We start from the raw sequence: 27,318 nt of genomic DNA, 5'->3' as shown, positions 1-27,318 counted from the left end.
GGACTGTGCATGATTATTTCTCGCCTCTAACTAGAGTGCAGAGACTGATGAATGGGCTGAGTAGAGAGAGGGTCACACCTGGTTGAATCGGAATTCGAAGTAAGGAGATTGATGTTGGAGTCAATTGCTCGTTGGTAATATATCTTGTTCTTTCTTTTCTTTTTAATTTACACTCAACAACATAGTCGTCGTGATCATGATTATCGTCATCTTTATCATCATAATCATCAACAACGTCATACCCCTCGTTATCATCTTCAATTGTTGGTTCAAAATATTGACATAATGATCTTGTTCTTTTTTCTCTTATTAATTTATGCTTATCATCATCATATTCCTCTTTTTCATTTTATATTTTAGTTAAAAAAATATTGTAGATTCTATCTCTCTTTAATTTAGTGAATTCTCTACATTAGATTAGACTTATACTATATTATATTATACTATTAATATATTAGAATTGTAATTTCTGTTGTGTCAAAAGGGCTATTATGGGAAGTATTTCTTCCTGGTGCCCTCATATTGTAATGTAAAGAAATAAATAAATACATATGATACATTATCAACACACATGATAGAGTATCAACACAATATGATACAGTATCAACATAAAATCATACAGTATCAACACACATATCTCAACTTGATACACAACACCATAATTTGATACGTACCTTGTAGAGGCAAGTGTCGATAACATCGTTAGTGATGGCCTCGAGGTCAGTGGTGAGGGCGAGACGCGAGCCAATGTAGTCGCAGACAGCCTCGTTGGACATCACGTCCCAGACGCCGTCGCAGGCGAGCACCAGAAACTCGTCACTGGCGGCCACACGGTTGATCACGGACACCTCGGGTTCGGGGGACACCAGCTGTTCACACGGCCCCAGGCCCTTCACGTTCTTGTAGTCGTAATCACCGAGCGCGCGCGACACCTGTGGAAAACATTTTCATCATGCAAAAAAGATATTCATTTATTCATTCACAAAGGCAACTCTCCACAAGTATTTAAAGCCCAGGTGATGAATGATAATATAGTACAAACGGTTCTATTTGTGATGATTTCATGAATGGATCAATAGAGATATGATGAATAGCAACATGAAATTAACATTGAGGTCCGGTTGCACATAAGCCAGTCAAATTTCAATCGTGATATTGATCACGATTAAAATTTAACCGGCTTTTTTGAAACCGGCAGTGAGATTAATTTGTAGATTGAGATCAAGAGACTAAGGCTCAACTCACACTTACGCGACTCAAGTCGAGAAGAGACTGCGACTCTAGTCTCTTCTCGACGCAGCATGTGTTTTCAAATGGTGACACTCAGACCAGTCTACTCTAGTCTCCGCGACCTCACGACTGTGAGACTGAGTCGAGCGACGAGTCGACATGTTGGTCGAGCCTCGACTTGAGTTGCATAGTACCGTGCATTTTTAATGAAAGAGAGGTTATGTTTTATGAAAATAATGTTTTATCATTTTAGATAAGACAATATTAAAAATTAGATAAGACAATATATTCATAATAATTATTATAAAATTTGTTACATGCGCAGAAATGACGAATTGGATTTCATATTTTTAATAAAGTATGGTTAGAAAATGGAGTAGCATGGAACTGAAGTAATGACAATGAGCAAGAAAGTCGTAAGGTCGAGAGACTGGAGTATCCTCGACTGGAGTCGTACGATTTGAGTCGATGTAGTGTGAGTTGAGCCTAATGCAAACCATATTTACCTCAAAATCTATTCCAATTTTGTACAGACATTTATTAATATATCATTTTGGTCATTTTTTGTAAGTTGAATAAATTTCTCAAAAATTGATATTTTCGTTCTATTCAATCGACAAAACCTTAATTCAATCGAGAAAACCTTAAGGAATTCTCAAAATTTCATGAATTCATCTCTTACAGAATTTGAAATGATCTGTCCCAAAAATTCAACTTTGGACGCTCATATCTCAAAAGTAGTGATCGGAAAAAAATTTCATGAGAAAACTTGTTTATTTTGATAGCTTGATGGTATACAAATCGAAAAAAATTGAAAAATATCACCAGTAAAAAGTTTTTTAGCCTGTTGCAGAGCCTTTTTTGAGATTAGAACAAATCTATATCTATATCAAACTAATCTGTGATTGGTAGAATCTAGTTAGTCAATAAGTCATGTCTAATTGGTTTAATTGAATAACCATTATAAATATGATTATAGCAGTTGACAAGTCACCAATCAGTTGAGTGTAACTTAAAATAGATGTATTGTGACATTTTTGATTTATAATAAAAATTTAAAGGTGATTTCTTTTAGCTTTATTCAATAACTGTAGTAGTATTACTATTATATGATTAAAGTATTGTTTTGTGATATGTTTGTAACATACCTGACTATGTCAATGTAGCCTATTTGTCGAAATACTCATGACAATACAAAATTATGATTACTATTATTATTATTAGAGTCTAGTCTACTCCCATAGTGGAAGTCGCTATGTACGGCTATAACCCAAATTTCTGGGTACTCTCCGTTTTTTCTCCTCCCATTCCCTCTGAATATACCTTCTATGCCTTCATTCTCTCTGAAATGCCTCCTTTCAGTCCATCTAGTCCCGCTAGTTCTACAAGCTTCCACTGTCCTGACCTCCCAATTAACAACTCATGTTCGCATTTTACTATTATTTCCATTTTTCATAACATTACTATGAGAATTTCTATCAAAATCGGTTTATGAATGGCTTCTATTATAATAATGATCATTGCTTCAACTATTTAACGATAAAATGTTTGAAAATTGTGAGATAGAGATTCTTTACCGGAATTTAAAAAAATGTATCCTAAAATTGAGGTAATGTAATTTGATTTTCGTTACTAAGCTTGAACTGTTTTTCATTAATATTATTATGCATTTCCGTTTTGGGTGTATCCCGTGATTCTTTTGGGCTTAATTTTGTACATATGTAATATACATTGTATCGTAAATATTTTTGGTGAATAAATAATAATTATAAATATTATTAAAGAAATAATGAATAAATACCGCCAACGATCCGTTGATGCGTTGAATCATGACACTGCCTCCCGCCTGCTGGATGCGCTCCTTCTCGGCGGGCAGCACCGGCTTGTGATCGCAGGTGGCGAACACCGGGGCGCCGTTGCGACAAAACACGGCGCGCGAATCGCCGCAGTTGGCGACATACACGTGTCGCGGCGACACCAGCGCGCAAACAGCTGTCGAGCCCGACTTGTCCTCACCCGAAGCCAGCTTCGGCAGTTCGCGCATGCGGTCGTCCAGATGCAGGAACCCCGAACGGATGCCGTCGGCCACTGCAGATTGCTGGAACTCCTCTGTGGCCACTATGCACTCCAGCAGATGTTTGGCACAGTGGGCCGACACCCCGGCACCTGCATGGCCGTCGAACACCGCGAAAAAGGACCAATCGTCGAGACCCTCCCCCAACCCGGTGATGGCACAGTGGGCGTCCTCCATCTCCACCCGCCAGCCCTGCATGCTCGACACCCCGAACCGCAGCCCGTTGCCGCATCCGTGCTCGTTGTGCTTCTCAGTCTTCGGTTTGTCCAGAAACGTGCCCATTGTGTCTCGTGTATCCCTTGCTCTTGTATACCCTTTTTCCAACACAACACGCCGCCTCTACCGTTCAACCATTGTTATTTCCATTGAATCTGCAACAACAAAAAAAGATTATTTCTTCCATGTTTAGTTTTGAAACATCCAAATTTGAAAATCTACTTTGTGAAAATACTTCAGGACTGAAAATTTTGTGAATTGAAGGACTACAAGACTTAAACTATTTCGGACTATGTGTTATCTAAATTTGGGAGAGGAATAGCACGAATGAAGAGGCATATTGCGGGAGGCCAAGACTCTCAATGGGTTGTAGAGCCGAGGAGTAAGTAAGTAAGTAAGTAACAGACTTGTCTATGTGGGGAAAATTCACAAGTGTTTTATATTATTTATACATGTACTGCATTTGTAATGAGTTTGTGAATAAAATATAAATCGAATTTGAATACCTATTTCGAACTATGTTCAACCTAATCTAGATTTGGGAGAGGAATAGCACAAGGTTACCTTATTTTTCCTCTCCCTATTATTTTGATAATGTACTTATTATATAAATTAATAAAAGCTCATCTATTTTAATCTATACCTACTATAATAAAGAAAACGATTGGCTTATACACGTACGGGATAGGAAAGAAGTATTGAACTGATTAACTTGAAATTTTGCATAGAGATTCTCAATTTACCAAGGATAGTTATAGATAGGCTTATTTAAAATTATTGTGGGTCAAGTTTTTAATTGGACCCATTGCGGAGCATGGGTTTCCTGTTAGTCATATTTAATTATTCATCAAATTATTACTAGTTTTTGTAAAAACTATTTATTCATCAACTTATTAATAGTTTTTGATCCAGTTTGTATCCTAATTACAATCATGTTATTATTTCTGGGATATTGAATTAAATCGTAGAGAAAAGATGAAAGATGCCTTGAAATTGGTCAAGTGCGACCACAAAAACTCTAATACCAGACCTGAGCCAGCCAGGTTACACGATATTATTATTATTCAACTAGATATTCCAGCACTCATACTTAATACTTTGTGTAGTGATATGAATAGGTTACTACTGGTTTTTTTCACTGGTGTAACAGGCAAAAAAATTAATTCAGTTTATTGAATAACGTTAAAAATTCAACAAGCATGTTGCAATTGAGCTTTACATTATTTCTTCATCTAAACCAATAACAATACATGGTGATTATATCAATTGTGTAACCGTATTGATAAAATTCATAGTTGATAAACATTAATATAAAGTCGGGTAACGATAAAAAAATGTAAAATGCGATAAGGAAGCTAAGAATTGGAAAAAATTAATTGTAACTTTGATCGTAAAATAATAATGATGTAGCCTATACCAACTAAAAAATAAAAATATAACTAATGATGATTAAAATGACCAAGTTAGAAAATAAAGCTAAACATTCTTAACTGAAAAACAAAAATTGGATATGCCTCCCATGATCAAAATTTTTTAATTTAAATACAAAAGTTTGGCTTTGCAAGCGACACAAAAATAGTTCTATCAACATTGATACATTGGAATTGATTCAATTCCAATACAAAAATATAAACATAGATTGAGACAGATGTTCACAAGGTTAGTCATGCCAATTATTCAATTAACTTCAATGTACTTCCAAGTTTATGAACAAGTTTATCTTCTATATATAAGTGAGAAGCAAAAATTAAATTTATAAGTAACGGAATAAGAGAATAAGTATTTAAATTTGCAATCAATGTATTGGAAAATTTATCAGTTATATAAACAGTGATTTAAAATGACCTCTATCATGTGCTCAAAACAACGAAATGATTAGGATGAATAAAGATTAAAGACGTTACTTAGCCTACCTTTTTGACGTACTAGGTCAAAAAAATTCATAACCCAAATAGTTGAGAAAAATACATAATGCTAGAACCCTACACAATGCAGATCATATTAAGACTTGAATAATCCAATTAGTATGGCTTTTTAAGAAAACTTGAATTGAAAATCAAGAATTGCAGGATTTACAGTACAAATCATGAATTTGTCAATTCACATCGTTAGTAAATTTCAAGAGAAAGCATTCTGGTATTTGGAAATTGATCGATATATACACACAGATACTCTGTTGAAACAATAAAAAAGCTAAGTATTCAAACTATTTTACTTACCACAAATTATAAAACATCATAACAATTTAAAAAACAAACTTATCAAAAACATTGTAAAAGACTAGCAATGATGAATGAGAATGGCGGATTTGTCTGTTGGCTGTTCCTTGCTTGCGCATGCTCTGTACAAGGAGAACTATATTTAGAAAACAATGATGATGTCATATAAGTGAACAGCTGAGTTTGTCCTCAATGGAGAAAATGTTCAATGGATTTTCTTCATGAATTGAAATGAAAATTAAATTATTATGCTCATTCACAAAAGTTTACAATATTAATAGTTAATAGGGAGAATTATTTTTATAAGATTGGACTCAAATAATAGAAAAGCCTGTTTATATTTCTTACTCCTGAACAAAACAAACATTTTGATTTCAAATTTGTTTTTTTTTTTTTAAATAGAAAAAAAATATTGTGGAAATTTAAATTTATGATTGGGATTATAAAATTTGTTAATGATAAAAACATCAGATATAATAGATATTTGTGTCGAAGTTGAAGATTTTAAAACCCATACCTTGAGACTAGTCAAAGTGGTCTGACGACAAAGTTGACACACACACTCACAAACATGTTTCAGTCTGTCGTTGATCTACTTTGTTTTGCAAAAGCCCCTATCCAGAAGGGGGTGGTTCAATTACTTTTACATTTTTATACTCTTTGCATTTATATACAGAGTGGGTCATATGTATGGGAGCCCTTCAATAAATTGGAGACTGTTGTAGATATGATACTGTAACTTTCAGAACAAGTTATTGGTACCGGTACTCTACCTTTTGACGTACAACAGAATTTCAACCCCTCAGAAGGAGGTGATGTAGGATTTGTAACTCGAATATTTTAAATGTAAACACCCATTGAGTGGTACATCATTTTAAAGGCCTTTTTAAAACAAGGAAGATGGCATCGATAAAAACGTTTTATGGTACTTTTATCCAAAATGGCGGCTAATTAAACCTTATCAATTAACTTATTTATTTAAAAACTCAAATTTCAATCAGCCGCCATTTTAGATAAAAGTATCATAGAACATTTTTATTGATGTCATATTTCTTGTTTCAAAAAGGACTTGAAAATGATGTAGACCTACCACACACAATGGGTGTTAACATTTAAAATATTTGAGTTACAACCCCTCATATCCTTAAAAACCCTGGTAAAATGATGTACCAGTTTAATAATATTCTAGTTACAACCACTAAGTCACCCCCTTATGAGAGGTTGAATAATGAACAAATGAAAAGGAGAAATGAGGTCCACAGCTACAATACACGGTCAGCGGGGAACCTGGAAATTCCACGAACACGATTGACAAGCAATCAGAGGAGCTTCCAGATAGAGACATTGAAGATCCTCGACAAACTTCCCACCGATGTTCAGGAAATGGAACTTAAGAATTCGAGAAAGCCCTGAAAACCCAACTTCTTGAGCGGCCCTTGTACTAGCTCAATGAACTGGACGAAGAGACGCTGTCTCCTACCGGGTCATCCGGCCAACGACCCAGACATCAAGTATCAGCCGTCAAGTTGAAATTCAGTTGTACGTCAAAAGGTGGAATATTTGACCATTTTATTGAATTGTCCCCACACAGGGTAGCTTATAAGGAGCACAAATTAGGAATTAGAAAACAATATTGTATTTGCTTTATGGTATGATTTGTTTAATTTGTTGAACGAAGAATAAAGCATAATGGCCCGGTTGCATCAAATCCAGTTAAATTTTAATCTTGATTAATTTCACGAGAACCAATCAGAGAAGCTGTCCCTTCAAAAAGGTATTTTCTTAAAATTTAACCAGCTTTATAAATATTTAAAACGAGTTATGGGTTTTTATCAAATGCAACTCGTTGCTCGAAGAAACATAATTATGCACTGCAGACCACACGTGGAAAAACATGGAATAAGATAAAAACAAACTATGATGATACAAAAATAAGGTACAACCAGTGCTAAATAAATGTGTTTTATTATAAAATGTTTATTGATTACAATACTATAATTTATTGAAATGAAAAGTACATTTTCCAATTAACAAAAAATGAACATGATAATAAATTTAGAATTCAGGTAAAAAAATCCTGTATTGAAAGTGTTGTACATAATAAATATTTTGATAAGCCCCAGAGTTTTAAAAACTAGAAATGAATGTTAGTCGATTAAAACAGATACAAATTAATAGAAGTGTGATCAAAGTAGAACTTTATTTCATTTTATTGTATGCTTATTCAATCGATGCATTACTTTAAACAATACTGTTCATGAACGACCAACATTTAAATAATCCTTACACATTTAACATCCAGAAATTACGGCTCCCTTCAACGTGAAATTGAGATTCGGTGAATAGAAATTTGATGTACCGTAATCTTCTAAATAATACCCGTATTTGGAAAAAAAAACAAAACATTTCTGTGGTCAAATGCACTGGAATGGATGTAATTAAATGAGTTATTGAAAATGGGATTTACCAAGAAGCAAGATCTTCAAAGAGTCTCATAGGATATAAATAATTTCAAGTGTACAATTATTGGTTGATTGATTTTTAGAAATTGTTTTCATCAATACCATTAAAATTCTTATAGAAAATGAATAATTCGATTGCAAAAATTATGATTTTTACTCTTTATCAAGAACGTAAATTTATGAAAAAATTCAACTAAACTAGTTTATTTGGCCCTTTCAATAAGGCATGATTTATGATTGTTGTATTATTACAGAAATTTCAACTCAATGCATTTTTTCTCAAATTGTTCCAGCTCAATATTAAATTGAATAAAAATTAAAGGATCTCAATACAAGATTAATTATTCAATGAAACAATGACTGAATACATATCATCAATAATAAATAATATCTTTAAGGTACAATAAGTGTTGTTTATATGACTTCTAAATAGTTTTTAAAAATTCAAAGTTAAGTTAAACACAGTTTGTGACAACATTATTGGTTACCACAGAATATAACTAAATAAATAAACCGTATTTGTATGATGTTTCAAATAAATATAGCTTAAGAAATTCTCATATTTTTGTACATTTTTTCCATGTCAAAGTGCCAATAAGGATGCGATTCAAAATAACAAAAAATGAGAAATTATAATTCTTGAGAGAACAGCTAAAATTTAATGAAATCAAAAACTAAATTCGTTGCATACATGCCTATCAGTCCTGTAAATTCATATAGGAATAGAAAATAGATTGTTTTTATGCTTGGCATGATTATCTCTTGACCAACAATCTTTTTGGAGAATTATTATTCTTTAAATTTTATTTTGATGAAAATTCAACCCTAAAACATCAAACAAAATACTGGGAGTGAGCACTTCTTCAAAGAATGTAAAGAATATAAGTAATCAAAATTAACATTTTTTCAAAGAAAAATTCAACAGATTCTTCACATATTGTTGTTTATGAAAAATCATTCTTAGCAAGCAATTCTTAAACTTGGAGTTTGAACCATTTTATTTTGCTTCCAACAACAATAAACAGCTATTTTATAGCTATTTAGAGTGTTAATCAAAAATCAACAACCAAACTAAGACTAATTTTTACTAAAAAAATACAATTCAACCAGCTCACCAGAATCTAAAAATAAATTATAAAAATTTAAAATATCTATCTAATCCAGACAACTAAATCTGAATCTCTAGGTTTGCTATTAGAAGGATATGATATACTGTACAGAAATTTAGTTACTACATTAATGTCATAATAAGAAATGTTACATTTATAATAATAGAAATGCGATTTAAAGCCTAAACTTGGAATAAAAATATAAATAAACCATACAAATCCGCGATTGAAAAAAGGGTCGCCACGAAGTATTAAAGATAAGAAAGTGAATAATCAAAGTAAAATATTTAGAAGTTCTTAAAGTTTTTCATCGATGATACATAACAAGAGGAAAAATATATCCATTTCTTGAGAGCAGAACTTTATTATTATGGGTTTAAAGCGTTAATAGCTTCACATTCGCTTTAATAGTGTAGAGTACTATGTTCTATGTTGTTGAATCTGAATTCAACAATTTTCAAAAATTGATTACTTTCATATTAAACTTATTTCATGAATACTTCAATCAATATTACAGTTACTCAACGAAACTTGTACACTGGAAGTATACAAAACATAGACAATAAAAAACATACAAAACTGTTCTTGTATTTTCAAAAGGTTTATGAGAAAAATAATAGATAATCCAACAGTATTAAAAGAAATTATTAGCACGAAATATTTATGGAAATAAAAATGAATTTCAATCAAGTATACTCAGGGATAATACCTGTACAGTATCCGCAGAGAAAAACTTCAATATCTAATGAAATAAATGTTGAAAGTATAGAGATGAAACTTCATAGAACATTTACAATAATTAAGGTCTTAAGTGAGAAAAGTCCTATTAGTTCCCAAAGAAATAAAAATGAATTTCAATCAAGTATACTCAGGGATAATACCTGTACAGTCTCCAATAATTACAATAATTAAGGTCTTTAGTGAGAAAAGTCCTATTAGTTCCCAAAGAAATAAAAATGAATTTCAATCAAGTATACTCAGGGATAATACCTGTACAGTCTCCAAAGAGAAAAGCTTCAATATCAAATGAAATATGTTGGAAGTATAGAGATGAAACTTCATAGAACATTTACAATTAAGGTCTTTAGTGAGAAAAATCCCATGAGTTCCCGAAGAGTTAAGTTTGGCAATTTTCAATCATGATGATATCTAATGAAAAACATACTTTGTATAAATTTCAAAAGGTGATACTCCCTAGAAGACCCTTTTTTACACACACGACTTAAAAATAATTTCACAAATTGCTGTCGCACAGCGTAGCAAATATTGTTTGACAATAATTTACAATGTCAGACATAAAACACATAAAACTGTTCATGGTGTTAAGAGCCAACAGACACTAATTACAATAATTGTTATTGTAATAGGATGAGGCACGTAATACTCATTCATACATGAGGACAATTTTTGTTCGGTTAATTTGTTGTCGAGTCTACATGAGCTTCGGCTTTTTTTGATTAGGAGGTTTGACCTCATAATCAACATCGATGTTCATTTTTCTTTCGCTGCACAGTTTTTCGAACATTTTTTGCAGTCGTTCACCGGTCCTGCGAAGCAAACACATCAAGTTAATACAATATTATAATAGGTTCACAAATAGTTCATATTCACCAATTAACAACAGTTTAACATGAAAATGAATAAATAATTTGTAGTTAAATAATTGGCGTGGCTAGAAAAAGAAATCTTGTGCCACGAGTTCAAAACCTTTCTTACCTATATTTTAACATGATTTTAGAATTAATACAGCTCTTTATCTATATATATAAAAGCAAAATGGCACTCACTCACTGACTGACTGACTGACTCACTCACTCACTCGCAGAACTAAAAATCTACCGGACCAGAAACGTTCAAATTTGGTAGGTATGTTCAGTTGGCCCTTTAGAGGCGCACTAAGAAATCTTTTGGCAATATTTCAACTCTAAGGGTGGTTTTTAAGGGTTTAAAGTTCGTCTTTTAGCATGTATATTCTTCTTATCCTCTTAATTATAATTGAAAAATGTCCATACCATATGTTAATATAGAACTATAATCTAGAGAGAGTACCTCTTCGAAACAGTAGTTGTTAACTGGTAACTAAGTTAATAAATTTGTCAGGTTGGCATTGAGTTGAGTTGACTTTGCTAGGTTGGCACCAAGTTGAAGATTGAAATGCATTTATCGCGGAAAAATTGATTGGGCACTGCTACTTCAATCACAGCTATTCCTGGGAATATTATATTACTAGCCGTCAGGCTCGCTTCGCTCGCCATATCCGTTTAGCCAGACGTTTAGTCTGGACCCCCGACTGGATCGTCCTAACATATGATAAAAATGCTCAAATGAAAAATGATCTCATTCTTGAACGATCCATCCGGGGGTCCAGGGGGCGGAGCCCCCTGGCTAGACGGATATGGCGAGCGAAGCGAGCCTGACGGCTAGTAAACTATATTATTGATAGGTTTCCTTGCTTTCAAAAATAGAAACAAATCAATGTAAGTGAGTTCACCTGCTTCTTAATAAAGTGAAATCCACGTTATAATGACAGTGGAGAAAGATAGCAGAGCAACGTTGCCGATCCTCTGTCTTGTCAATGCCTTCTATAGACGGTAGCTTATACAAGTTTATTGATGTAATATTAACTGTTCATTCTCGTTTAAAATAATCAATTTTCCTGTTATATTTAGCGAGCAATTTCCGTATATTTGTATATATTTTTATATCTGGTTATTCATGTTCAATGGATCTTGAAAACGGCTCTAACGATTTTCACGAAATTTGGAACAGTAGTTTTATGATATAAAAATTCTATTGCACTAGGTCTCATCCTTGGGAAAACTCGCTGAACGACATTAAAAGGATAATTCATCCTTGGCTGAAACAGCGGTGGATAGTGAGAAAATGTGAGCGAGTGAGTATGTGAAAAATCGAAATATCGCATCCCAGAAATTCATAAGATGACATATAGCCAGCTGTAAAATATAAACACAATATCAATAAATAAACATAACGAGCGAAGCTCGGTGCCCCGATATTATTTTATTAAGCAAGTAATTATATTTTTCAATGATTTCATAATGAATTTTAATGATTGAGATGAAATATTTTGTTAATGAATAATTAATTCTACATTGTTAAAAGACGATCTGTCAACAGAGCAAAACGAGAAAGAGATAGCGCTATCCGCTTTGTTGAATGATAGACAAGGATAGCAATACCATTGCTAATCAAACACTGCCATTATAACGTGGATGTCACTATATTAAAAAGCAAGCACTCACCTCCATTGATTTGTTTCTATTTGAAAGCAAGGGAACCTATCAATAATATTAACTATTTGTGAACCACAAAACCACCACTAACCTAACTTAACCAACCACCAACCTAACCTAACCCAACCTAACCTAACTATTTGTGATGACCTCACTATAGAAACGTAATAATTTCAATGGATTAATTCTGAAATAACTTTTTAATATTATTTATACCGGTACGAGTAGGTCTAACCTATACGTGTAGGCTAACTGCAGCATGGATGAAGTCTAGGATGGTTAGTTATCAACTTTGAAAATGTCATTTCAGGTATTTTAATTTGTGTTTCTCATACGGTAATGTTTAAAAATTATTTCATTGTTTCTAAAATACATTTTAAATTAATTATACGACTTGTGTACTCAAGTATTTTGATAGAATGAGGAAAAAAATGGCGGCTGAGAATCGTTTGTTCAGTTTTGTACAGTCACTGTCAAAAGTAGAAATAAAATATTCTGGCAAATAGACAACATTGCAAAGCGAGAGAGAGGTAGTGCTATTGTGTTTTGTTGTATGATAGAAAAGGACAGCAACAGTATTGTCAATCGTACACTGCCATTATAATGTGGACCTCACTATAGAAGGCATTGACAAGACAGAGGTTCGGCAACCTTGTTCTGCTATCTTTCTTCACTGCCATAAAGTGGACCTTACTATAGACATCAAGACAAATCAGAATTCCTTCAAATTGTTTACCGATTTTAAAAGCCAAACTCCTACAATATGAAGTATACGTTTAGTAATTTGATGAATTTATTACCAATATTGATAGATAATTTTGAATATAAAAGAAACCATACGTTGGCAATCGACCCAATTTTTCTCAGTCAGTAGTCAACAGAGCAGCTACAAAAATTGTTGCGTTGGCAAATTCTTGTTGGTTCTATTTATCATCCACAAAAATCTGGTGTAACGCACTCACACAACTTTCCTTGCCGTTATAAAAATTGATCACCTGACGCTAGTGTTCACGATTTTAAAATCTCTAAAATCTTTAGATTTTAAAGATTTTAAAATCTTTTAAAATCTTTGGCTTTTAAAATCTCAAGTCAACTTATAAACAAAGATCTGAGCCAGCTGGTGACAGGACAATAACGCTGGAGACATACGAGGTCTGCTATCTCTTCATAGTGAATCATTTAATAGAATCAACAGTTTGCAATTATTCTTGGATAATCACATTTTCTCGAATTTCGAGCTTATTTTCAATTTTAGGTGAAAATCTCTTGTAGAGATTTTCATGCTCAATCTTCTCCACTCGAAATTTTTTGTTTAAATTGTATCTGAAGCCTGATAAATGGGAATCTAAAATCAAACTTTGCATAGATGGGGCGGCGCTCGTGAAATTTTTACAGATATGGGACTTGTGGCAGTTGATAGAGCTTATCAATGACTATTTTAGGTATGAATTTAATCAGAATCGTTGGAGCCGTTTTTGAGAAAATCGCGAAAAACCCTGTTTTTGACAACATTTTCTCCATTTTAGCCGCCATCTTGAATTACATTTGATCGAAATTGTTCGTGTCGGATCCTTATATTGTAACGACCTTAAATTCCAAATTTCAAGTCATTCCGTTAATTGGGAGATGAGATATCCTGTACACAGACGCACATACACTCATACACACACACACACACACACACACACACACACACACACACACACACACACACACACACACACATTCAGACCAATACCCAAAAACCACTTTTTTGGACTCAGGGGACCTTGAAACGGATAGAAATTTAGAAATTGGGGTACCTTAATTTTTCTCGGAAAGCAATACTTTCCTTACCTATGGTAATAAGGCAAGGAAAGTAAAAATATCAAGCATTAATCAAAACACAACTAAACTCTTTTCAATTTATTGAACAATTGGAGAAACTGTGAATATTTTAGATGAGTCCAGTCTATGCTACTGTCCACTTTACTTTAGATCAAACTCAATTTGCTAGTTTCATGGAATTTGAATATCTAACTGGAACAGAAAATTTACTTGCAATATTTTTCCAACTAGAAAGAGCTCATTGAATTTTAATTACAGTCGAACCTCTCTATAACGAACCTCCACTTAACGAAATCCTCTACACAACGAATTTTCACCTGGTCCCATGACATTTTAGAGTTCTGGCTGCTTATTTACTTCTATTTAACGAATTTCGGACCTCTCAACAACAACGTTTTCTCTAGACTCCAACATACAAAATGTAGTGTGTATTGGAAGCAGACGGCCATTTTCAAGGAATTGTTTAGTTTAAGCAGAAAGGTCAATAGACTAAGAATAATGGCAATTCAGGTAGGAAGAAGATAGGGTGGTAGATAGTCAATAGGGGTTGAAACACATGTAAATTGAATTACAAGAACTTGTCATTTGTAGACCAGGCAGGTGAAAGACTGGACTTTCCCATGCTTGCTTTTGTCACACATTTCAATTCTTTGAACTGACTATGATGATGATGGCTGTGACGAACCTTTGGAGAAGAATCCGTCAGATCAAGATATTCTAGAAGCTTTCAAAATTATCAGGCAAGGATTAAAACTGAAAAATAGTGTACCAGACAACATGTTCGACTGTTTGAATAGATGTGAGTCGTTTATTGATCATGATGTTTTATTCAAATGCAGAATTCAACCGAAAATTACTCACTTTCTCAAATAAAACATTATGAATAGGAGAGTTGAGTTATTATAGTATTTATAGTGAAGTTATTGACAAAATTACCGTATTTTGTGTTCAATCTAATAGTAGTGTAAAAATTAGTAAAATAACTTTGGTGAATGAAATTGAAAAATTTTGCTACTGAGTTACTTTGATTAAACTCAACTAATAGTATAAATCAAGCTTTCTGGAAATAAATGTATGTCCCATATTCATTTATTTACCACCGTGATACGATATTACACGATCCATCAGATCGTGGCATTTTTCTTGACAGAACAACCTCTCAATAACGAATACCTCTCTACAGCGATTTTTTGTCGGGATAATCGACTTCGTTATACAGAGGTTCGACTGTATTTTGTGAATTGAATGCTAGTTAGATAATCAATAGAAGGAAATGACTCACTTGTAAACTTCGGAATCGGGCTGGTTGTAGGTGTAGCAGTTATCGAAAACTAGTAAAGCGTCGGCTATCACCTGACTGTTTTTACTGTACTCCAACATGTTCAGCTTGTGTTTTATTGTTCCGAAATCCATTGGCTTTTTGATAATGTTGCGATAATCAGGTACCTGGAACATGCATCGATAAAAATTAAAATCAAGTTTTAAAATAGAATCTATTTCTGAAACATTCATATTGCTTCATCTACACTATATACTTTGCTGCTTCCAATTTGATAGAGATTATTTTAAAACAGAATTTAAAATAAATTCAGAGAATCATCTATATTGCCTCTGGGCCATTTATATGTATTCAAAGTTCTTTAGGCTAAGTGGCAATCGAGGTGCGGATGTTGCTTATAATACAAGAGGTAATACTAGAGGGTTTATAATTCCACCCAGATCATATTGCAGTCTCTTTCAAAAGAGCTTCATTTTTTGGGTCCTGAATCTTTCAATAGTCTGCTAGTTGAGATCAAAAATTAAAATAATCTTAAATCTTACAAATCAAAATTATTACACCTATGGTTGATGGATCATTCTCCGGTTGAGATTAATGAGCTTTTTATTATTCTTAGATGAATCACCTTGACAGTCACTTGTTTCAATTCTTTCAGTATTTTATTAATAATTATGATTTCTCCATGGTGTGTGGGTGTGTGTGTGTGTTGGTGTGAGTGTGCGTGTGTGGGATGAATCTATAATATCATCTATATCTCATTTGAGTTTATAGATAAGCATTTTTAGTTGAGTTCTAAATGTATTTCACTCCTGTTTGCATACAGGTTTTTTCTTAAGCAAACAGTATTGTATTCAATGATCTGTAATATCATTTGTGTCATGAATTTGTCATGTAAGTGATATCATTGAATAAAACTTGATTTGATTTTGAATTTATTTTCAAAGTAGAAGAAGTAAGTTAAACACATAATCAGAAGTAAAACTCTATTCTATCTGGCCTATCCTTTAGGTACCGACCCGACCCGATTTTCTTGCTATTCATCCTGGTTAAATGGTACACGGAATTGGAAAATATATCACTATCATTAAAAATAGAAAATCAACTTGAGAGGCTAAGGCTCGCCGCAAAGTAGACCCAAGATAATCCACGAAAAGCCACCCATGGGATGTTTTGTAAACCATTGCTATAGAATTATTCATAATCAATCAGCTGACAAGTGGATTATTCATTGCATGTATTACACAGATGTCTGGGAAAGCTTAGCAATGGTTTACAAAACATCCCACGGCGTGGGTTGCTTTTCGTGGATTAGCATGGGTCTACTTTGCGGCGAGCCTTAGCCTCTCAAGTTGATTTTCTATTTTTAATGATAGTGATATATTTTCCAATTCCGTGTACCATTTAACCAGGATGAATAGCAAGAAAATCGATCTACCGATCGGGTCGGGTCGGTACGCAACGTTGGTTAATACAATTTTTGTGAAGTAAAATCCTCTTTCAATTTACAGAATATTATAAGCATCACCATAATTTTCGGTATTGAAATATTATTAAGCTTAATGTTGAATCCTAATTGAGTGTTTCATCTTTCTAAATTCAAAATTTTTAGTTTCTTTGTTTTCAGACAGAAAATTGTACTTCAATTCATGAGTGAAAGTAAAATTTAACCCATCTTTTGGAAATGTTACTGTTTATAATATTTGGGAGAAGAACAGTTTTGGGTTTATCCTGTTGCTCTTTACCAGTTTTGCTAAATGATTTGTAATTGTATTACAATTACCTATATTTATTTGGAAAACCGATATTCACAATACAAATAACGAGTGACAAGGGGGTGATACGCGAAAACATTATGGATCGGCAAGCTTGAGAGAGTTAAATGAAATAAAACCTCGTATTCAAACGAGTCATAGTGACTGAAAATATATCGCTCCAGTATGTGCTCCACCTTTATACATACAGTTACATAACATTGAACACTCTCAAGCCTGAAGCTACTTTCGCCTTAAGAGAAAATTTAGTATAAGGCTGGATTCACACACATCAGTGACAGTGAAAATATAATTCCCATAGGTTCTAATTATATTATTCATACTCATTCGGCCGGGCTGAGTGGGAATAGTTCAATTGGAACTTGAGGGAATCATATTTTCACTGTTCACTGCGAATCCAGTTCGAAGATTGTATAGAGAGTTTATGTTCCAAATTCCACTGCTTTTTAAAGCAAATAGTCCTAGTATTTCGTTCTCGTGAAGCTATGTGACGTGACGCTGGTAGTTTCTCGTACTGTGCCGTTCATACACTATCTCCCGGCCAACACAGTAATAATTGACAATAATCCACAGAAACCAGCTCGAGTCAACACAAATTCAGCTTTATATTTGAAACATAAAAGATCTACAGCAAGGGATATCTTCTTATGCTATCACCATAAATGATACAGTATCACCACAAAATGATACAGTATCGCCACAAAATGATACCGTATCACCACAAATTATACAGTGTCAACACAATATGATACATTAAAATCTCAACTTGATACGCAACGCCATAATTTGATACAAAACTTCCAAACTTTGAATGAATTCAACAAACCATGTCATATCTTCTTATGCTATATTTTCTCTACGGTACTATGGTGAGATAGAAAATCCAAAAAGGATCATCTGGTATAGGTAGTTTGTGTTCCAGTTTTCACTACTATTCCAAGCCGATTACTGTCGACTATTGTTGATTATTACTGTATTGACCGGGTGAAAGTTTAAGAACGGCACAGTATGAGAGACTAACTGCATCACATATCTTCACGAAAAAAGACTATCAATCTTTGGTATCGATCTGAAATGCACCATATCGGTACCATATTGGTATTGCCTCAGACCTATTCGCACATCAAGCGAATCTACTCGATTTTTCATTCTCAAGTGACGATATTGAACCAGTTACATACACATCGATTTTTGGACGTACGATTCTTTTACCGTCCTCATAATTACTATAAGATTAAACGGAACTTGACAAATATCATCTGTTTGACATCATCTATTTAATCTAATGGAATTCATAAGGACGGCAAAAAACGTACGTCCAAAAATATATGTGTGTTTAGCTAGCCTTACTACTTCCTTTTGAACGAAACCGTTATTTCATTCTCAAGTGACGATATTACTGCTTTCTTTTAAACGAAACCGCTATACCATCTATATAATAAGAAAAAATAGGGTTGTGTTTGTTCACATCAAAACATGTCAACTTGTGGATTGCATACCGGAAAAACCGGAATGATTAAGATATCCAAACTTTGCACATAGATTCTAAAGATATCAATTCTCGTACACCTCGAAGCCCAAATTTCACTCTTTCTTCTAGATTTTTCAGAATTAATGTTCAAATTTAATTCACTGGACATGAATAAATACCATATTATATAAATATAGAGCTATAATCTAGAGAGACTACCTCTTCGAAACAGATGGTTAAAATTGGCAACTAATAACCAGTCCAATTTCTCCAGGTTGGCATTAAGTTGAGGAAGGTTTCTAAACAAGATTTGAGTTCTGTCACTTTATAAGGTTAGCACCAAGTTGAAAAACTTATCTATACTATAATAAAGGAAAGAACTGGCTCATACACGTACGTGATAGGAAAATTATGTTTGACGCATCATCACGTCTAAACTACTGGACTAATATTAACTTGAAATTTTGCATATAGATTCTTAATTAACCGAGGATGGTTCTAGGCCTATTTCAAACTCTTAAAGATTTCACTCGGTCAAGTTTTCAGTTTGTCAAGTTTTAAAATAGACCCTTGCGGAGCAGGGGTAACCTACTAGTATGAAATATTTTCTAGTAATAAAACCTAATTTTCTCTATGCTTGGCTGTTGCACTGTTTTACCCTAATTGAAATACAAAATATTATAACCAATTATATTGAATAATTGGAGATAGCGTACTTCAGCTTTGGTGACGGGCCTGAGGAAGGGCCACGCGTCCTTGTGATGCATGAGCGCATCCAGCATCTCCTGGAGGGCGGCGTTGTCGAGGGGCAGATCACTGCGCAGCACAGAGCAGCCATTCATGTCCGCCCCCGAGCCAGCCGCCTCCACAGACCGCCGCGACCGACGCCGCGATCCCTCCTCTCTCTCAGCGTCATCGCCGTTCACTGCTCCCGATCCTACAACGCAAACAAATATAGATAAATTATTAAATTGAAAATCGAAACTATCCAATTTTATTAAGTGTTGGTCAAATCTTGGGCTGGCCACTAACGACAGGACATGCATGATGAACATGTGTGTAAACACATGTTATCATACTTTGTTGTCATCACAGTGAAAAGCTTCGAAAAAAATTGATGAGCTCAGGTTTTTATACCTTCAATTTTTTCATTATTATTCACTGCAATATTTGACGTTATTTTTGTATCATCATTATAATTTTTAATTCTAGTGACTTATTTACTGTTATTGCTTGCTTATTTTATGTTCAATTTTATGTTGTTCATCATTTATTTGTTTACAGATGGAAATACAGCATTTAATTTGGATTTTCGTTTAATAATAATTTATTTGTTTAATCATTGAAAAATATATTTTCTTGATGGATAAAATATAATTTATTATTTTAAACAAGAATGAACAGTTAAAATTACATCATATATACCGGTATCTGCTATCTTTTATAGAAGGCAATGACAAGGCAGAGATTCAGCAACGCTGTTCTCCTATTTTCTCCACTGTCATTATTACTTATTCATTTATTTTCAAATGCAAATCTTTACGAGTATTTAAAGCCCCAGGTTGGGAATGAATGACAATACCGCACAAACGCTTCCAATCAATCAAGAATATTCTTATTATTATCATCAAACGAAAATCCAAATTAAATGCTGTAATCACCCCGAAGACTTCTGCTATTGCAAATATTGACAACAGGGTAAACAGCTAGATGAAAAATCGATGAGCGCTACTATTCGAAAATTATTTGTCAGCCCGGGAATCGAACCCAGTACCTCCTAATTGCCGGTCAGGAATGCTTACCCTTACACCAAACTGACAATCTCTGGATAGCCATCCATCAAGCTGTTTACCCTGTTGTCAATATTTGCAGTAGCAGAAATCTTCGGGGTGAATAATTGCAATAACTCAGTAATTTACATCTGTAAGAATATTCTTGATTCCACAATACAGCAAGTACAAAAATTATGAATATAAAATACAAATAATTAAGTACTTGAATTAGGTTTCCATATTATAGGTTGCGGAATGTGCCTACATGGGCACTGTGCCTGTGCGTAGACTAGAAATTCATTACATTTGTGATTAATGAATGAATGAATGAAAGAGAGAATGAATGAAATGAATGTGGACTTCGGACCCCATGATCAAGTAGTGCCAAACTAATGTCAAGTAGCTGTATTGAAATAGATGAGAGATTTCATTGTTTGATACCAACCAGACTCGTCCCAAGCATGCGCGCGCAGCTGTTTGGCGAAGTTGGATATTTTGGCAGAGGCCGCCTTGGCGCATCGCCGCCGGCTGCTGCGCTCCACCTCCCCTCCACCACTCAGGTGCTCATCTGACAACACAAACCCACAACCTTACTACTACTGCTACAACGCAATACTGTTAACATTACTACCACACTCAACACTCAAACTACCCAGTTATCATTACAAACGAATTAGGTGGGCCGTCCACTAGAACCGTTTTCGTCCGAACTAGTATCGGCCGAAAACTACCGAACTCGTCCGAACGATCCCCCAACAAAGAAAGGAATAGATGCTCGTCCATTGCAACAGCCGTCTCCGGCCGGTTTTCAATCCAAATTGAATGGAATTTTCCGGCTCTATCCGGCCGACCTAACTAGTCGAGCTGAGACAACAAAGTATTCCTAACCTAAAATTGTTTCACAGTCTTGTTTGTTTTTTGAAGTTGTTCCGTTTTATAAAGTTGTAACTATGGACAATGAAAAGTTGATAAGTTTGGTTCAAGAGCATGTTCCATTGTGGGATATGCGAGACAAAAGATATCATCGTCGTGATGTTCAGAGGAATCTGTTAACAAAGATTGCTTAGTAATGGATCACTAATTTAGTGGATATTTGTTTATTCAATTTTCAAAATCTCAATATATCCATTGTTTATGAAAAATTTTGGTGGCTATGATAGTAGTTAATTCAATAATTGGCTACTAGACTGACGTAAACGGTTCCAATAGACGACCATATTCGGCCGAATTAACGGCCGGCAGATTCGTCCGGTCCAACGGCCGAACGGATCGGTTGAATACGGTTCCAATGGACGGTTACCCTTGAATTTCTCCAACTTTAAACCCGCTTTCACTGGCTAGACTGGCTACTAACTAGAGGTCATGCATAATGAAAATGTTGTGACGACACATGTCGTCATACATTGTTGTATCATCACAACGAAAGGCTTCGAGCAAAATTTTGAGGTTAGGTTTTTATACCTCCGATCTTTTGTTGTTAATTTTTTCTTTACTGCTCTATTTGGTTGAATTATTCTATCATTACAATTTGTTAATGTCCGGTGGTTTATTTGATGTTCATTTCATTTTAGAAGCCTCTCGCTGATGACAAAACATGCATGATGAATATATGTGTGCATGATAAACATACTTATACACACATGTTTATCATACATGTCCTAAAGTTTTCGGCCAGCCTTAAGCGAGGTTTTCGTTTGTGCGTAAATGCCGTCATCGACCACGAGAGGGTGAGGATCTCTCAGATTGGGAAGATTTCAGTATGTCTAAATAACCAAAAATATTATGTTCAATTATGTTTTAATGGGAGAGGTTGAGTTTATTTTTAAATGGCAATATCCTAATATATTAAGCGAGCAATTTCTGTAGGTCTGTTTATATTTTTATAAGATCTGGTTATTTTTATATCTGGTTATTTATGTTCAACGGATCTCGAAAACGGCTCTAAAGATTTTCACGAAATTTGGAACATAGTAGGTTTATGATATAAAAATTCGATTGCACTAGGTCTCATCCTTGGGAAAACTCGCTGAACAACATTAAAAGGATAATTCGACCTTGGCTGAAGCAGCTGTGGATAGCAAAAAAGTGAGTGAGCGAGTGAGTATGTGAAAAATCAAAATATCGCATCCCCGAAATTCATAAGATGACATAATATAGCCAGCTGTGAAATATAAACACGATCATTTTAGAGAATTGTGTTCTGTTTATCCAAAGACCTTAAAGAGATATAGACCCACAATGCCTATGCCTTCCCAATGATAGCTCTTACTTGAAATTGAAGGCCGCCATTGGGGTATTTTAGCAAGAGATATTATATATTATTTATTTGTAATACTATAGATCACAAAGGCATTGGTGGCGTTGGTATGTAATAATCTTATGGGTTGCCCCCTCAATGGCGGATTTCAATTCCAAGTACGACACTAGCGCTGCATGTGAGTCTATGCATCTTTAAGGTCTTTGTGTTAATCAATAAATAAAAATAACAAGCGAACCTCGGTGCCCCGATACTAAAAATGACGAGCGAAGCTCGGTGTCCCGATATTATTGATATTATTAGAAATGTTTGATTCTTTAATAAATAAACACAAATAATGAAAAGTTATCAGCTGTTTTAGCACACTTGAAATTTGGACAGTATGTCAACAATGCTTGTCAGTCGTCGACTGTGGAAATTTACGCACAAACGAAAATGCACCTTTAGAAGATAACAGTAATACTCAAGTTTTAGATCCCCAAACATGTTGTTCCATGTTGGGAACAGTGTATTAAAGGTCAAATGAAGTGTTAAACAAGAAGAGTTAATCCTTCATTAATACTATTTAGCTTGCGTTTCGTGTTTCCGAGGTCGTGTATGAGTAAATATCTTACTTTACCTAGTTTCGGCCTACATTGGCCATTTTCAAGTTAAAATGTTTTAAATAATAATGTTACTACATGTTTTATATTGTTTTTATTAATTTTAATAAAGTAGCCCATATAGGTGAAGTGATTTGAGTAGAATACAAGTATGATGTAACAGATGAAAACCGTAAAACCATTTCTCCACTTTATATTGTCAGTACCGCCTCAAATTTATTTATTTATTAGCTAGAGCAAACAATACAATAGTTGGAAATTTCAATACTCAAAAATTCCCAATTTGTTGAGATTTGAGTGTAATATTTTTGTTTTTAAATATCAAAATTTAAAATTTTTAGTTTAGTCATTAGTTTTGAAGTGGAAATTGGACTTTTTGAAGTGCAAAGTGAAATTTTAACCTCATTATTTTTTGAAACTTTTATTTGTAAAAATTTGGGAGAAGACAGTTTTGGGCTATGCATGTTGTCTTCTCCCAATTATTATTATAATTATGATTTGTGATTGTCAATGAAATAAATAAATAAAAATAAATTGTGATTCCAATTGACGGCTCGATTATATAATGAGGCTAAAATGAGATTCCCGTTATAAAATCAGCACCTGATAAATATTGGTTTGTTTATCCTAACTCAACCTTTAACCTATTAGACATAGCAGATAGCTCTATCCTCTTCTAGCTCTACACTGTAACCGAACCGTTTGCATCCTATGAAGAAATGAAATTAACTACCAGAATATTTTTGTGATTTTTCTGGCTTCAAATTTATCAAGTTTTTTAATGTTTTTCAATTTATTAATGCCTTTTCAAGTGTAATAATCATTAATTCCATCTTTCTGATCAACCCAGATACAATTTTTTTAGTATATTTGGACTGTAAATTTTTGTGATCTTTATATAAGTGTTTTCATAACCTCATTTGGACTATTTTCATCAAAATTAGGTAGAGAAACAGTTTTTGGTTTATCCCGTTGATTCTCTCCCGATCATTAATTTGATATTGAGATTGTGCAATGTAAGAAATAAATAAATATATGAACTCAATTATGAAAATGTATTATCAAATAATGAGAAGCTTGATTAACAGCTCATTAAAAGCTAACTTATATTTTCTTGGTGAATGAAATAGAAATGATAATATTATTATCAACAGTAAATATTACATCAGATAAATCGGGATGACTTGAATCACAGCTATCTACTGTAGAAGCGGTGCAAAAGGAGAATTGGCAACCATGCCGTCCTATCTTTTCCACAGACTTTATTTATAACGTGAATATCAAGTATTGGTGGTGCCTTCCCGTCTGAGACAACCCCACCAACAAAATGGCTATACGATTGAAAAAAAATTCAATTATCCTATTATATTAAGCGAGCAATTTCTGTATATATATATATATTTATATCTGGTTATTTTTATATCTGGTTATCTGGATATTTATATGGTTATTTATGTTCAACGGATCTCGAAAACGGTTCTAACGATTTTCACGAGATTTGGAACATAGTAGGTTTAAGATATAAAAATTCGATTGCACTAGGTCTCATCCCTTGGAAAACTCGCTGAAGGATATGAAAAGGATAATTCATCCTTGGAAAAACAGATGATAATTTCGTCGTCTGTCGATAACAGAAGATGCGTGTGCCTGTGTGGGAGACCAGCTGTGTAATGAATTAGCTTACCGATCTCGCGAGAAAACTAGAAATTTCAATTGACTCGATCAAAATAATCTGATTTGTTGACATGAGATGGTTTATCACTCTAAATTAGAGTATATCATAATATTCAAAGTTAATCATTATTTTACAGTTCTAAGTGATTAGTGAGTGTTATTTTGTTATTCAATTTGGTTTGTAAACAATCTAAATTAAACTAATGTAGACTAACAATCTAAATTAATTAAATTAATGTAAACAATCTAAACGATCTAAACTTTTATTTTTTAAAATATTTGGACTGAAAATTTCACCTGAATTCAAATGTATGGAACATAACCTACTTTTTGGAATATTTATAGTATGTATAACAAAATTCGGGGAAGAAACAGTTTTGGGCTGTGCCCCAATCATTTTAAAGAATTGAGTTCTGTTTATCAATAAACTAGTAGGTAACCCGTGCTTCGCAAGGGTCTATTTTAAAACTGCAAAATGGAAACTTGACGTAATAAAAAATCGAAATTTGAAAATAGGCCTATAACCATCCTCGGTTAATGAAGAATCTATATGCAAAATTTCAAATTAATCAGTTGAGTATATTTCAGACGTGATGATGCGTCAAACATAATTCCCTATTCCTTACGTGTATAAGCCAGTTCTTTCCTTTATTACATTATAGAAAACTGAAGAATACATAATACTTGGAAACCTCACAGAATCATATTGATTTTTCCAATACATCAATAAATTTTAGTTCGATTAGGATCCTCCTCAATTTGAATCAGGCAGCCTTTTGTTTTCCCAATTCCAAACAAAATACCTAAAATACTCGTTTCACTGGGAATTCGTGTCTGATAGTACATTATAACTGAAGAATATAAATTATTTCTTATTTTATTGTGATCTATTCATGTTTTTCTTATGAAATTCAATTATAGGCCTACAGCATGAAGACTATGTCCAATTCATTTGTACTGGTGGCAAAATTTTACATTAAAAATAATTATTTGATAAAATCCAAGTTCAATAGTAATGAAAACAAATTCCTTCAAAAAATAATTTATAATAATACGTTTCGAGGGAAAAAATTAAGAACAAAAAAAATGGGAAGCATCGGGGGATTCGAACCGAGGAACCGACGCTCCGTAAGCAAGCGTTTTACCACTGCGCTACATAGACGTTCGTAAATGGTAGTCTTATAACCTCCTCATAAAGAGACACACTTTGGGCTATGGAACTTCATGTAGCCTACGGTAGCATAGATGAATTTGAACATTAATTCTGAAAAATCTAGAAGGGAAATTGAAATTTGGGCTTCCAGGTGCACGAGATTGATATTTTTAGAATCTATGTTCAAAATTTGGAGATCTAAATCATTCCCGTTTTTCCGGTATGCAATCCACAAGTTGACATGTTTTGATGCGAACAAACGAACACACGAACAAACACAACCCTACTCTCTCTTATTATATAGATAACTAACAAGCGAAGCTCGGTGCCTTGATATATTTATTATTAAACGTAAGGAGAATTGGCAACAATGCAGTCCTATAATTTCCATTGACTTTCTATCGTGAATCTCACTACAGGACAGAGGCTATGTGACTCCCCACCATCACCAAGTAGCTGTAAGATAAAAAAACAAAATGCAAATCTGATTATAATTGAACGTGATTTGCGACCAATCAAGATGCGAGCAGTACCTGATTTGGATTGTCTCCGACATCCATGACAGTTCCACTTGGATCGCGGTTGCTTCCTGAGGGGCGGATTGATGCACTCCAAGTGCCATCCACACTCACAGCTGCTGCAAGTCACCAGCCAACCCTCGCTCTTGCACGCCTTGCAATTGCCCAGTGTCCTAGAACAAAAACAAGTCAACACTGTAATAATAATAATATCGAGAGACCTGACTGGCTCAGGTCTGGTGTCAGAGTTTTCAGGTCGCAACTGATCAATTTCAGGGCCTCTGACATGACCTAACGACTGCTTTTTAGGCAGCCGGGACCGACGGCTTAACGTACCATCTGAAACACGGGAGTGGCCCGATATAAATATCTAGTCAACACTGTAAGAGACATGTTCAACATGTGTTTGTTCTTTCAAGTGTAATACCA

At 34.0% G+C, this 27,318-nt stretch overlaps 2 protein-coding genes across 5 annotated transcripts in view; both read right to left on the bottom strand.

The window, feature by feature from the left end:
• Positions 1-5,971, bottom strand: part of LOC111050845 (protein phosphatase 1A) — a 31,937-nt gene extending 25,966 nt beyond the window's left edge. The window contains exons 1-3 of one of the 2 annotated variants that reach the window (XM_022337210.2): positions 5,740-5,971; positions 3,032-3,675; positions 675-932 (exon numbers count right to left, since the gene is read on the bottom strand). In XM_022337210.2, the coding sequence (XP_022192902.1) occupies positions 675-932; positions 3,032-3,586 (813 nt within the window). In that variant the 5' untranslated portion in view covers positions 3,587-3,675; positions 5,740-5,971. The remainder of the gene's footprint in view (positions 1-674; positions 933-3,031; positions 3,676-5,739) is intronic. The other variant, XM_022337209.2, reaches the window with a different exon arrangement.
• A 3,983-nt stretch (positions 5,972-9,954) lies between these two features.
• Positions 9,955-27,318, bottom strand: part of LOC111049001 (bromodomain adjacent to zinc finger domain protein 1A) — an 80,210-nt gene continuing 62,846 nt past the window's right edge. The window contains exons 20-25 of one of the 3 annotated variants that reach the window (XR_005571135.1): positions 26,905-27,062; positions 21,131-21,253; positions 19,630-19,850; positions 15,674-15,837; positions 10,301-10,857; positions 9,955-10,191 (exon numbers count right to left, since the gene is read on the bottom strand). Coding sequence is in view for 2 of the 3 variants with exons in the window: in XM_039426507.1 (XP_039282441.1) it covers positions 10,743-10,857; positions 15,674-15,837; positions 19,630-19,850; positions 21,131-21,253; positions 26,905-27,062 (781 nt within the window). In the remaining variant the exon portion in view is untranslated. Of the gene's footprint in view, positions 10,858-15,673; positions 15,838-19,629; positions 19,851-21,130; positions 21,254-26,904; positions 27,063-27,318 lie in introns of all 3 variants that reach the window. The other 2 variants (XM_039426507.1, XM_039426508.1) reach the window with 2 other exon arrangements.

Source organism: Nilaparvata lugens, chromosome 4 (genome assembly GCF_014356525.2).
Source record: "Nilaparvata lugens isolate BPH chromosome 4, ASM1435652v1, whole genome shotgun sequence".
NCBI lineage: Eukaryota > Metazoa > Arthropoda > Insecta > Hemiptera > Delphacidae > Nilaparvata > Nilaparvata lugens.
Note: the sequence above shows the minus strand (reverse complement) of the source record. Positions and strands in the feature narration are given on the sequence as shown.